The 13,367-nt window shown below is 36.1% G+C and overlaps 1 protein-coding gene across 2 annotated transcripts; it reads left to right on the top strand.

Annotated features, from left to right (window-relative positions):
* The first annotated feature begins 512 nt into the window (after positions 1 to 512).
* Positions 513 to 13,338, top strand: LOC136774432 (CD63 antigen-like). Of its 2 annotated transcripts, none has more exons than XM_066728734.1 (5): positions 513 to 766; positions 11,426 to 11,611; positions 11,691 to 11,867; positions 12,008 to 12,253; positions 12,346 to 13,338. In XM_066728734.1, exons 1-5 carry the CDS (start codon positions 707 to 709, stop codon positions 12,418 to 12,420), a joined length of 744 nt encoding a protein of 247 aa, XP_066584831.1. In that variant the 5' UTR covers positions 513 to 706; the 3' UTR covers positions 12,421 to 13,338. The 2 variants fall into 2 exon arrangements, with proteins under 2 accessions (XP_066584831.1, XP_066584832.1); XM_066728735.1 differs by lacking the exon at positions 513 to 766 and adding an exon at positions 3,502 to 4,039.
* Positions 13,339 to 13,367: the final 29 nt, after the last annotated feature.

Raw genomic sequence — 13,367 nt, 5'->3', positions numbered from 1 at the left:
AATTTATATTAATTGAAGATCTTTAACGAATAAAATAAAACAATGTAAAAATCTATTAATGGATTTAAACAATACACATGTTTATAATGGTTAAAACGGTCACCTTTTATTGATAATTAGATTTCTTTAGTACTAAGGAATAAGCGAAGAAAATAGGATTAAGTTATTGATTATTAAGCGTTGTGAGTAACGGATGCAAAGATAATGAGTCATGAATCATTATTTGATTTAATAAATAGAATCTACGACAATTAGTAGTTTAAATGCAGTAAAGGTTGAAGATTATTTTCAACGTGATTTGTGGTGAGTCAAGAAGAGAAATGGTGGATTACGTGGTAGTTTGCGTAATATTTTCTCCTTGTGGTGGAAGAGTGGGTGCGGTTCCAGTTCCACTCTTCCATTCCAACATTTCCAACCACCACGCTCGCTTTCTTGTGTGCAGCTAGCGCTCTTGAAAGACCTGGCGGCGGCTATGAACGACAAGCTTTGCCTCGCTAGCAGTATTAGTATGAGTAAGGTAAAGTATCCCTTACCAACCACTAACCAGTTGGATTGGAATCGGTTCGCCGAACGCACGCTGTCGTGTTTGTGTGGCCTCCTCCACGAACGTAACCTGTTGAGCGTCTCTTCAACCATTTTCTGCTCCTGGAACATTCCTCAATATCGCTGATCGCGTCTTCTCCAAGGAATTCAACAACCTGCAAACATGGGATTTGGAATCGGAGTCGTTAAATATCTACTTTTCTTCTTTAATTTCATCTTCGCGGTAAGTCATTTTTCACCCTCCTCGATCAATCGACGATTTAAATTTAAAAAAAATAGCTATTCCGAAGCCTTTTCACTCTTTTTTTTTTCTTCAAATAGGATCGTTAAAAATATCCATGCTTTTCCTTTAATTTGATCTTGGCGAACATCCAATTTTCACCGATGTTGATGTATTGATGATCGGGCAAAAATAGCTATTTCGAAACCTTTTTGCTTAAGCCATTCTTTTTTTTAATTCTTTAAAACGATACCGCACTAAGATTCCACTTATGTTCATTGATTCTTTGTGCTTCAAGAATAGTGTGTAAAGCCCATTTATTTAAATCACGTTGCAATTAATTGCAGCAGTTTGTCATGATTTTATATACATACGTACCGAATCTTTACGATACTTTTTTTTGTATAAAGATTATTATTTCGTTATTTTTTATTTAAAGATCGAAAAATATGTTTTCAGATTTTATATTGAACGTTCGAGCATATGTTTCGGTCTTATCAAAAGCAGTGCACTTGTATGCGACGAATAACGATAATAGTTGTTTTTGCAAAATTCATAAAGAGCAGATATGATTTGTGGTCCATGTATTGTTTTGTGCACACAAAACATCTATTCCAGCCTTTGTCGTTTTGATATTAGTTCCTCCGTAATCAGAATTACGTATATGTAGAAATTTTGCAAAATTTTATACGTAAGAAGATTAGTGATTGTATAAAACGCATTCTTAGTATATATTTGGATAATTAGTCATTGTTAATTGAATTATCTGACAGGGATATTCGCGAAATCTCATTTACACGTAGACGTTATTATATTCGTCACCGAAGCTTTGGGATGACTCATATGGTGATAACAATACAAGGCTGGAAAATACTTTTTTAATATTAGGTGAAGAGGATTTCGCACTTCGCACAGATATCGATTTTTATATTTCATTTCTGCAAGATTTTCCACTAAGAACTATTTATGATTCTCAAGTGTACACTTATTCGAAGCATTTTTAATTGGCGCGAGCACCCTAATCCAGTCCATTGATTCATTTGGATCTTTCATAGACTTTTATATAGATAATGGAGTCGCGCAAAAGCCTACTTTCAAAAAGTTTTTCTTTTAAGCAATTGATGCCACAGAGTTTATCGAGGACAAATCTTTAACGCATATACGAATGTCTGCTTTCCTAGAGACAAAGAAATTGATCACTAAAATATATATATACACTTGGATAAGAGTTAAAACTAGGTTTGTGCATGTTCTTTATTACGTAGGCAAAGTAGAAGTGCTATAGCACATGTGTGCAAGATTCTGTGTGACAGGAAATGTTATTTTCCTCATGCTAGAAAAAAGATTATATTTTTAATACACAGTAAGCAAAACTGTACACGCAATTTTTTCTATCGCGCGTAATATAAAATTAATTATTAGTTTATTAATAAACTTCATATTATAAAAATAAGTTTGCTTGTAAAAGTAAAAGCACGTGGATTTACCAAAATCAAGAGAAAAAGAATTATTCCAAAATTCAAACGAGCGTTATTGAATCAGTCCCGCATAACGATCGTTTGATTGTTTTATCGAATAACTTCGGAGGGCTCGATCTTTGTAATGCTTAAAGTATACACCATTTATTTTATCTCGTTGTGGGTCAATGTCGGCTTCAAGAACGCAAAGGAGTTTCTTTCCGCATAAATAATTCAATATTCACTGTACACAAGAGAGAAAAATGTTAATAACGTACGCTCGAGCATTAGTAGGTCGTAATATCATAGGAACCTTTGGAAGCAATCGTTATCCGAGTATTAGTCACCGTGGCGTAATCTGAAAATCGGCCCTGATTAACATTTGCTTTCTCAAGAGCAATCGAGATCCGTAAATATTCGTGATTGAAAACAGTTGCGTTAATTCGAAAACGGAGGCAGGACCGATTATATATAGGATCGATGCTGAGGAATCTGAGGTTATTTCGAGGTTCTCCACTCTCAGCGGGATAACATTCGCATCTCCCTTATGTTATTGCTATTAAAAAATTACGATCACCGAGAGGCCGGTCCACGTAGAAATATACACCGATGATGCCTACGTAGTTTTTCAGCCTCCGCCACGAAGGTCGGCAAAAACGCGGCGATAATAAAACTAAAAAATCGATAGAAATTTTAATAGATCAGCTATTTTTACAACTCGGCGCACCGATGAAGAATTCTCCTCGACTATTCCCGTCTATTGTCACTGACACAGCAAGGTGGAAGCCCGAGTTCAGAGATTCGATAATAAATACTTGAAATGACTAGAAACAGAAGAGCCGGTATGGAGATAAGATAAAGAAATTCGAAAGGCGTGACTGGAAAGTTCAAAGAATGGCGCGTTACGAAAGAGAGCGTTGTGTTGGTACGGAATGAAATTTTAATGTTGGGTAGAGAAAAAAGTATCGTTGCAAGAAAGAGTCTTCGCGAGGAATCGGCCGAAAGGTGTGTGCGGGGTGATGTAATCGCGCTGCAACGAGCGAGGAAGTTGGGGACGCGAGCTCGCGAGTCCGATGGGAGTTAAATTCTCACAATTGCGTGACGTTGCGGCCAGAGGAGATGTTGTCTCTTTGTTGTATATATATATATATATATAGTTGGTAGCGCTGGGCAATCCTGAACGCGGTGGATCCGTAGTGGGATGAAAGACGAAACGGTGGTATTAGTTATATATATAGGGAAGAGCGGTTGACGTTTGAAAACCGTCGAATCGCGAGGCAGTCTCACGAATAGCGAGCTCGACTCGACTCGAGAGTCGAGAGGAGAGTGTGTTTGTGTGCGTGCGCGTCTGTGTGTGGTCGCGTGGTGGACCCGTTTCGTTCTCTCTCTCTCTCTCTCTCCCTCTCGTTTGCCCAAGCTGCTTCCCCCCCTCCCCCTCTCTCTCTCTATCCGTCCCTCTCCTTGATTTCCTCGCACCCGTCTTCCTCCATTTTGCTCCTCTACCAGTTTTAACCAACGCATTACTCCCTCAGTCCATCTTCCTTCGGTCTTCCTTTTCAACGCACCATAGAACGAGTTCCCGCTCTTTTTCTCTTCCTTTTCGACCTGCTCCACACACCAGCACTCTGCCACCCTTGGTTTTTTTGCCCTCTATTCCCTTTTCTCTCTCCCTTTATTCCTGGTACCACCGTGATTCTCTGTGCTGTCTTACGATCCGAGCGCAAGGTATACTCTGTTCCGACGTAGAAACCCATCCAAGATGAGTTGCGTCTATGATTGCATCAAGTGGTTGCTTTTCATCTTTAATTTTCTCCTTTGCGTAAGTCTTATTTTTATCAAGCGCAACTGATTAAAAAAATAGAAGAAAAAAGACTATTACCGAGTTACTATATACTGTTATTTTTCATTTAAAGTTTCGCTGCTGCAACTCTAACCCTAGTTTAAATGAATTTTACTTTTAAATCGGTTGATGGGCTTTAATTGGAAAAGTAATAAAGATAATTGTGCGTATTTAATTTATAGTAAAGTATTATCCCCGTTTTGTATGTTTAAAAATGTAACTTTGTTGCTTCGAGCGGTAGTTAATTTTTAAGGTTGGATTTTATTGGTCTTCGTCTTATTTCGCGCGACCTTCGATGTTGATGGGTGGCAAGGGCGGGGGTGTGAAGCAAAATAAACGGGTGAATTACAAGGACGACCTGGCGTCCGTGCGCCCGTCACGTTGGACCATCTAGTCCGAACGGCGTCGCTGAAGAGAAGCTCTGGATAGAATATTGCACACTTGTCCCTCTGTCTTCTCTTCCTTGTTTACCACTGCATTCAATCTATATGTTATTGCACATGCGCCTTCCTCGCCAAATAACATTTAATCTAAAACCTTCCGTTCGTCAACAAGTGTTTATTCAGTTTGGAATAATTCTGCCCAATAGCTTTAACGTTTGATCCATAAATCAGAATTGGTTTTTCATCGAATATATATATATATATATATATATGAGAGAGCTCTGCAAGACAATAATTTTCCTTGACACGGAATACCCTGCACGACTCGATGTTACTGTTCTTTTGTTGACTGGCGGCTTTTTTTTTAACCAAAAATGTCACGTGGTAAAACGTGCAATAACGTGTGTCGCGCAATCGCATGTATATGTATAATTAACTTATAGTTACGAAATAAGTATTGTAATGGTATACAGAGCGTATTATCATAATAGTACCTACTCTAGACGTTCATAGTTCATTCATAGAAAAGGCAATCAATACCCGAGGTAGAAGTACGTAATTACTTGCCCTTAAGTCAATATGTACTATATTGGATCGAAGGAGGACAAAGTGGAACGCGGAATATTTAACATTGAAGAATCGATACGTTTCACTCCTGCTGGAAAGTGCAGATTTTCAAATCATATAAAATACAAATAAAAGTTATATATTAAAATCGGAGGGAAAATTTCATTTTTACACCATTTTTTTCTTCCATTATTGTTTTTAGTATTATTTATGGAGAGTCTGATATAATTATTCCCGAAGGAGAGGGAGGAGTGAATATTTCGATGGAAACAAGATCTCGTGGAATGGGCGTTGTATGCGATGACCATTTATCCTGATGTATATTTGTGGCATGGTAGTGTAAAATGAGTATAGTTTTCAACAGCATGTGGCTGCAGTTATTTTCACGGGTGTCGTAACACGAGAGTAACAGAGATAGTAATAATTGGCAGCTGCAGCGTTCATTAGGCACGCAAGGCCATTGTTCTGATATATTTTGAATAATCGTGTGTCCGGGGAGGCAAGAAATTCCAAGAGGCAAAATTCTCCTCGAGAAATCCGGAGAGCGCACCTAAATACGTACGGAGCTTTAAATAGACAGCATTGATCGTGCGTGTGTTGATAAAAAGCTAGCACGCGGGTCCCTCATCGTAAAAACCTTTGGCTGGTGTGATTTTTAACAATGAACAATAATCCTGTGAAAGAGTAAACTGTCGAGTTAAGGAAATAAATTTTCAAAGGTTAAATGGAAACTCAACAAATATAAAGTTAGCCTTGTACTAGTTTCCGTTGGATAAATCACTGCCATGGTCAATTTTTGTATGCTTGTGTCAATAAATCTGTTTTCGATACTGCGAAGGAGTTGTTTAGCACCCAACACGTTACTTTAGTTATCTCGTATTGAATTAGTTCGACGATATTGAATTAATGAATATAATACGTATCTTTTCTATTTGTACATCGAGTACACTTTCTGTCTTCCATGGATTCGAAAATTCTAGTGATATTGTATTGTGTTGGTTTATGATGAGTAACGCGATACGAACAAATATAAACTTGTAGATGAATGTACAGAATAAGTAATGTGTACAGAAGAGAGTATATTTAATTTTAATAGCAAAAGAGCGAGAGTTTAACGACTTTGAGTAACATCGAAGACGCCCTGTACAAAATAATGATACTATAGTATGTTACTGTGGTACTATACACTATTCGCCTGACCTAAATAGCTTTTATTCCTATATTCATTTGCCAAACTTCGCAGAAGTTTACGCTCGAAATTTTACGGGTCATCATTCAGCTGCTTTATTTACCGAGGTTTATCAGTGACCGATGTTTGTGTGTTTTCTTATGATGTTTATCCAAGCTACAATCGAATCTCACCTTTTTTCCAGTAACCGCCTTTGAAATCTAAGATCAGAGTTGAAATAATATTAAGTTTTGGCTTGATAAAATTTCAAATAATATGTACGTTTGATATATTGCAAGGTAAAAGTGTAACTCGCAGTAGACGGATAGTGCGGGATCTTATCATCGTTTCAATATTCGTTGCATAGAGCAGATAATAATGCAAGGTGTTACGTGTACAAATTCTTAATCAATTTTGTACTAGCGTCATACAAGTTAATATCGTATTGCACATTGTAGCGTTTTTCGCGAATATCATAAATAATTATGTTTTCAAATTACTGTGTTATTTAATGAATTTAATATCATGACTGCAAGAGTTGCTTAATTAGGCAAAATTTATTTAAGTATTATTGAGGTATAACAGAAAAAAAATATTTTAAAATATAAATGTTTTAAAAGTTTTTTTTTCTGCGATTTAGTGTACGAATTGACGACTACTTTACAATAATGGGAATTTAATCGCACTGTCCACAAGCTGGAATACAATTTCTGCAGTGTTCATCGCAAATAATAAAATCTACTATCTACATTTTCTTTTAAATGTTACGCATAAAAAATTTCCGAGTCGATTAACTGCATGTGCATTCAATGGTTTATGATTTGTTAACTTTGCCCATTCTGTTAGCTGAGATTATATTTAAAATTCTAGGAAAATTTTCAGTTTATAAATTGTTCGTATCGCTTTTAACCGAACCACTTGAGTCAGGTCTTTATATATCTTCAGGAATTTGTAGTCTAAGATTGAGATCTATAATGTATTATTTATTTAAAAAAAGGTATGTGTGTGTGTGTGTGTGTGTATCTAACCGAGTGTATATCACACTATTTCCAATCAATAACAACGTTACCTGGATTTTCGATAAGAAGCTTAAGTAGTATGGATCAATTTCATCCAATTATCAAGTATAGCTCGAATTACATAAAATTAGTGTAATAGCTTGATTGATCATTTGAAATTGCACTTATTACAAGCAGAGGTAAGAAAGATCAAATTACCAACGTCACGCCACGTTTCATTATTGTTTTATTCCGGTATAAAAATAACTTTATTAATGAGCAATTTAGCCGGAAGTGTAGACAATACAAGGAAATTGCCAGATTTGTGCCGGTACACCATTAAGCATTATTGGTTTGAACTAGATTTCCAAAAACGAGTTAATATAACCAGGAAATCGATATTTCCCATTATGGCTAGGATCGCCGTAAACCGGACGAATAATTCAGAATGATAAGTCTGATCTAATGAGGAGTAATGAAGATATAGCTGTGTATTTACGTAAAGAAGTATTCTTTCAATATTTGATTATTATTTTTTTCGAGTTACGTTTAAAATTGTGTTTACTTTAAATGCTAGCGTAGGAAGACCGGAAGTGTTGCACGGATGGAGCATAGATGAAAAATATAGCCCACACGAGTACGAATTTGCACGTGTCTCAACTGATACAAAATTTGATTTGACAAGAATTATTTTTAAACGATTGTAAAATTAATATAAAAATAAAGCAACGGAGAAGAAGAGCAGAAGCGTGTGGTATTAGGTGTGAGCGTGTGTTGAAGGTGACGCGAGCGCGCGATGACATCATCGATCTTTGAATAGTACACATGTGAACAGACTTTTACGTATTACAGCTTTCCGTAAACGATTTGCACTAGTGTGCAAGCTGTCGCATACTCACGCTCTCTGAACAAGAGCAGCAATACCAGCTTTGGAACGCAGACCACTTATCCCTGCTGGAAGAGTGCGATTTTACAAAGCAGACGCTTAATTAAGCCAGTGTACTCTTAATTATCATTCAAACTTAGCTTACCATAACATCCATTTATGGTGGTAGCATTTATATTGACTAATCAAACCAACAGAGTTTGCTTTTTCCTGTCTCGCTAATGAAAGGGCCAAACTGTTATGTTTCAATGTGTGCGAATGTGAAGAAAAAAAACAGACAGAGAGATCTTGTAATTAAATATAATTAATTCCTTCTAAAAAACATGTTTGAAAATTTTATTTTCGTACAATTTGGAATCTGTTGCGTGTTGGTAGAGCAGCGAACAGAAATTTGTGATTCGTAATTAAGATAGAAATTGTGTAGAACGTGTAAGATTGTATCTGAGCGGTAATTTTTGAAGCTTTATACATTTGCGGCCTCCAGGCATAGGGAAAAGCTGGCAGCTGACGGGATGTGTACATTGTACACTGTACAGTATAACAGCTCGGCTCGTGTTTACGTAACACGATTTGTAGCATCATACGCGCGAAAACTGTGTCTTTAATTGTTTTCGCTGGTCAGTCGTTGTTACCTCGCAGTTCTCTGAATCACCTCGGAACAATAAAGAAAAAAGAACAAAAAATTGTAAGCTTTGCCGGACGAATTGAGCTAAATTCGTTTAACCTTGATCGTGATTCACATCTAATTTAATTTAAGGCAGTTCTCTCAATTTTTTGATCATTTTTTTGTTTGGTAAAAATTGTAAACTATGGTAATTAATTAAAATCGATTATTAAATAGATAAAATTAACAAGCAGCTTTTGTAGAGAAGATAAATGGTCACTTTTTTTTATTTAAATTTGCTTCGTAGGAAAATTGCCAATGTATACTGCTGGAATAGAATAGAGGTCAAAGGCTGTCAATACGCTTTAAAGTACTTGAGATGTCTCGCGTGAAAGACTGTAAGAAATGAACTTAAGTATCGCGATAATTCGATGTTTCATTCTGTCAATAAAGAAACGATAGCATCATCGACTTTTCCTCATTTATATTCTACAGAATTAAAAATTATCCAATAATTTCTGGCTAATCATAATCAATTATTTATTGCAACATATTCGGAGTAAGAATCATTGCTTTTACCAGATACGAGTTCGTACAAAGTAATCCTGAATGAATTTAAGTCAAGCGATGCATCAAACGTGTATTATTATCATTGTAACATTTTTTTAATTAATCATAGTGTTTACTCTTTCCACATTTGCAATATTTTCTTTGTTAGCGATTGGTCACACGGCGTTCAGAAATATAACTTACTATACCTTTCAAGCTCTAAAAACAATGTTACACGAGGCGAAACCACTGACCTTGATCACACGACAATTAAACTTTTATATCTCCAAGAAAAATAAACAATGTCCAGTAAGCAATTAATCTGCCTTATAGACCGTATAGTATTTCGATAGAAAATTATCTGGAGCAAAAGCTATTTAGCACCGAATAAATATTTAAAAAAGGCCTATAAACGCAATATCTCGTATTGAACGTAAAATCATTAATATGAGTAGCAACAGAGTAACTTATTGGAGAAGGCAAAGCACGTTTCGTAGTGAATCATATTTTGTAGCCTGTGTTGTTTATATCCAAAGTCCTCGGACGTCTTTTTCTCTGTTATGCCTTCGATAAATCTCTCTCCAAAGGCATTATAATAGTATTCGATGAAAATGATGTAAACACATTTGGCAGGAGGTTTTTGTTGGTCCAACCTTGTCTCTCTGTTATATTCACGGATAGAGTTGTTCTAGCTCGAATCTCGTACGAATTGTTTTACATTATTGAGCATGAGTCACTTGGAAAATATAAAGCTGACCGAACACGATCTGGGTGGCCACTGTTATAATTATAATAATAATCGATAACTGGCCAGCGAAGCAGAATGTCTAAGCACATCCCGTGCGATTCGTTTTCCTCGCGTTGATTGCGGCTTCCTAGAAGACCTCGTGATTTCCTTTCGCCATTACTGGCTTTGCTCGAGGAGCTCGAGTTCGTCCTGACAATGTTGTAGCCAGCCTTAAACGGCTTGTAACTTTTGCTATCCATATGCGATGCAGCACGGAGTCTGCTCCCACTCCCAAGGCCTCCGAGCTCCACGGTCTATTGAATTCTGAGCGACGCGACGCCGCCGTCGTCGTCACCGTCGCCGTCGCGGCGTCCCTTTAGTAAGCTGTGAGAAATTTAATCGTTCTTTCCTTATTGCTATAGTGTGGTATATATCAATTTTGCCTAGAAAGCACGGAGAGATGCTATAACTGCGAAATGCAAAGGAATCAATTTACACCAATAATCCCTTTCCCAAGTGTCAGGATGCGCCAAGTTTTCAACCAGCTGTCATTTTTATTTCGATGACTTCCTTTTATTTCTTAAATTTTTCAATATTAACCGATTTTAGCGAATTATCAGGTATTATAACTATAAACCGTATAAAATTAATAGTTCCGAGTAACGTTGGTCATATAAAATTCTTCTTGTCTATTAAACTCTGAGATACACGTCGTCTCTAGCCCTTTATTTCCCGTGTGCTAGATACGCCAAGTTTCCAACTCTTTTGCGATATATTTATCACTCGGGTACTACGACTCTACAACTTAAATCAATGAATGCAGAAGTAACCCAAGCTTTACCGACTTTTTTTCCGTTCACTTAGTAGTACATCGAGATATTTTTTCATTATACTTCCAACTTGAATAATATTTCCTGTTCAAGCTACTTTTTATAATACTCGCGTGTTTCCAGTATCCAAGATTTGTACCGCATATCGAGCTGATTCTACAGAAACTGTAGTAGCCTGGATAATAAATTTATCAGAAGTAGCAACATTTTCTAGTAAACTAATAATTTTCAAAAATAAATAGAGGACACGTGTGAAAAAATAACGTCTTGATTTTGTTCGTGATGGTTCGAGAACAGATTCTTGGTAAGACGTTACGTGTTGTTGTATATTGCAATCCGCAAGGTTTTTCCTTTCGTATAAATCTACATTATATGACATTCATGTCTTCACTGAGAAACAGATTTACTATATACATATATATATATATATATATATATATATATATTTATATTTATCTTTACTGTGCTCAATGTTAGTAAGAAGAGGGCTTTACGTAAGAAAATTCTTGGAACTGCGAGGAGAATCTAAATCTGTTTTAGTTCTCTCTCTTTCTCTCTTTTAATTTCTGCTAAGAAACTAGCATTAATTTGTTTTATCTACAATTTTTTGTTAATAAATAACAGCTTTTAAAAATATTTTTGTTTGATTACAGCTATGTGGCTTAGCGATACTCGCGGTTGGGGTGACGGTACACCTACAGCTATCGGAGTACGGTGAAGTTACTGGTAGTGTTGTGTTCCCATCGGTGACGTTAATTATCATCGGAAGCGTAATATTTGTCATTGCTTTCTTCGGATGTTGCGGTGCCATTCGGGAAAGCCACTGCATGACAGTGACGGTGAGTAATTTCTGCAGAAAACAGAAAACCTCTATACAACTTTTCTCGAGTTTTTCCTCAAATTAAATTTTCTGCACAGTTTGCCTCGTTCCTGCTGACAATTTTGATCGTGCAAGTGGCCATTGCTGTTTATGCCTTTGTAGTATTAAAGAATTCCGATGAAGAAATTGATGTGAGCAAAGCCTACAAGGAGTTATTCGACAAATATTGGGTCGAAGAGAACAGTAGGTCTGTGATCGACGCGGTGCAAGAAGGTGTAAGTAATCATTTTGTTTTATATTTGAAACTTTTTCGTCATTCTTATCATTATTGCGATAATTTTGCAATTATATTTTAATACGATTCTTTGGATACGAGGAAAGGTTTATTAATCGAGGGGATATAATTCTGTTACAGTTACAATGCTGCGGCATCGATTCGAAAGATGACTATGCTAAAAATCCTGCGGTGCCTGGTTTCAACAATACCATTCCCTGGAGTTGTTGTGGAAAACCAGCGGGTGAGAACTGTGGTACCGTCTCTATTAACGTATACTCGGAACATAAAATATTCGAGGAGGGATGCAAACAAGCCGTCCAAACTTTCATGAAACACATTGGAACTATTCTTGGAGGACTTGCTCTTGGTATCGCTGGTATCGAGGTGAGTGTAGGGCTACTATCAGTATAATGTTGCTACGCTAATTTGTTTAATTGCAAATGACGATACTGAATTTTTACCATTTCTGTTTTCAGTTGGTCGGAATCATCTTCGCTTTGTGTCTGGCAAACTCGATCAAGAACAACGATCGCAGAAATTATAGAGTGTAATTTCAAATACAACGAACATTAATTTTTTTCTAAAATACATTATGCATTCCGTACTATTTCGCCATCTTCACTATCCGAGCGTTAACAAGGATTATTTGCGATGGAGCAGATTAATAGAGTTCCTTTACACTCGGGTGGCTAATACTAGCTAGTTACAATTAAGATGCACCAAATTTGAATACTTAACTTTCGCCAAGGAAGTATTTTTGAAAAAAAGAACAGTCTTTTGGCCATCAGGGTTTCTACTGCAAAGAAATATATATATATATATATATATATATATATATATTGTATTTTCATCAGCTTCTCAGATTTGATATAAATAATTACTGTTTTGCTAAGAAAAAACGTAGAAAATATTTTTTTCTTTTTGAGAATGCATTCTTATAAAGAGAGGATTGCCATAAACGCTAGCTACTATCTTCAGTAGGAATAAGTTATCACATTATTTTTCTACATACGATATTTAACAGTTCATTAGTTCATAATGTTAATTATCGGGCTGGCACCGTCAAATTATTCACATACGTAACATTTTGTTGGAACCAAACCTCGTATAACTTGCCAGTCAGTTTAATTTGCCAGTGAAAGTATTAGGATAAAGACATTCTCTTTCCTTGTAAATTAGTTCTAAACATCTTAGATCTTTAGGAAATAAGTTTCAGTTTTCGATTACGTCTACTATCAAGCAACAAAGTCTTTTCTTTGGTTTTCGTTCTGTAATAAAAAGTGTATATTCAGATTGTATCAGTTACGCATTAACACTACGACACAGTGCTTTGAAATGTCTTTATGCCGTACAAACAATTAACTCAATTGATTGTATGGCACTCGTCTACTGTACCTATACTAAATACTGTAATTTCATTATTCGGCTCTCATGTATATCAATAAAACATTTTTTGTTCAAAAACTTTACTTACCAAAGCTTTAATTTCTGTGTGTAT

The sequence above is a fragment of the Prorops nasuta genome, unplaced genomic scaffold, assembly GCF_024137725.1.
Source record: "Prorops nasuta isolate Cenicafe-Biocafe unplaced genomic scaffold, Cenicafe_Pnas_1.2 PNAS00006, whole genome shotgun sequence".
In the NCBI taxonomy this organism is placed as follows: Eukaryota; Metazoa; Arthropoda; class Insecta; order Hymenoptera; family Bethylidae; genus Prorops; species Prorops nasuta.
This window is presented reverse-complemented; position numbering and strand designations above follow the sequence as displayed.

Coding starts and splice junctions, on each gene's coding strand:
- LOC136774432 (XM_066728734.1), top strand. CDS start 707: ATGGGATTTGGAATCGGAGTCGTTAAATATCTACTTTTCTTCTTTAAT. Junction 11,612..11,690: donor GCCACTGCATGACAGTGACG/GTGAGTAATTTC, acceptor TTTTCTGCACAG/TTTGCCTCGTTCCTGCTGAC. Junction 12,254..12,345: donor TTGGTATCGCTGGTATCGAG/GTGAGTGTAGGG, acceptor TTCTGTTTTCAG/TTGGTCGGAATCATCTTCGC.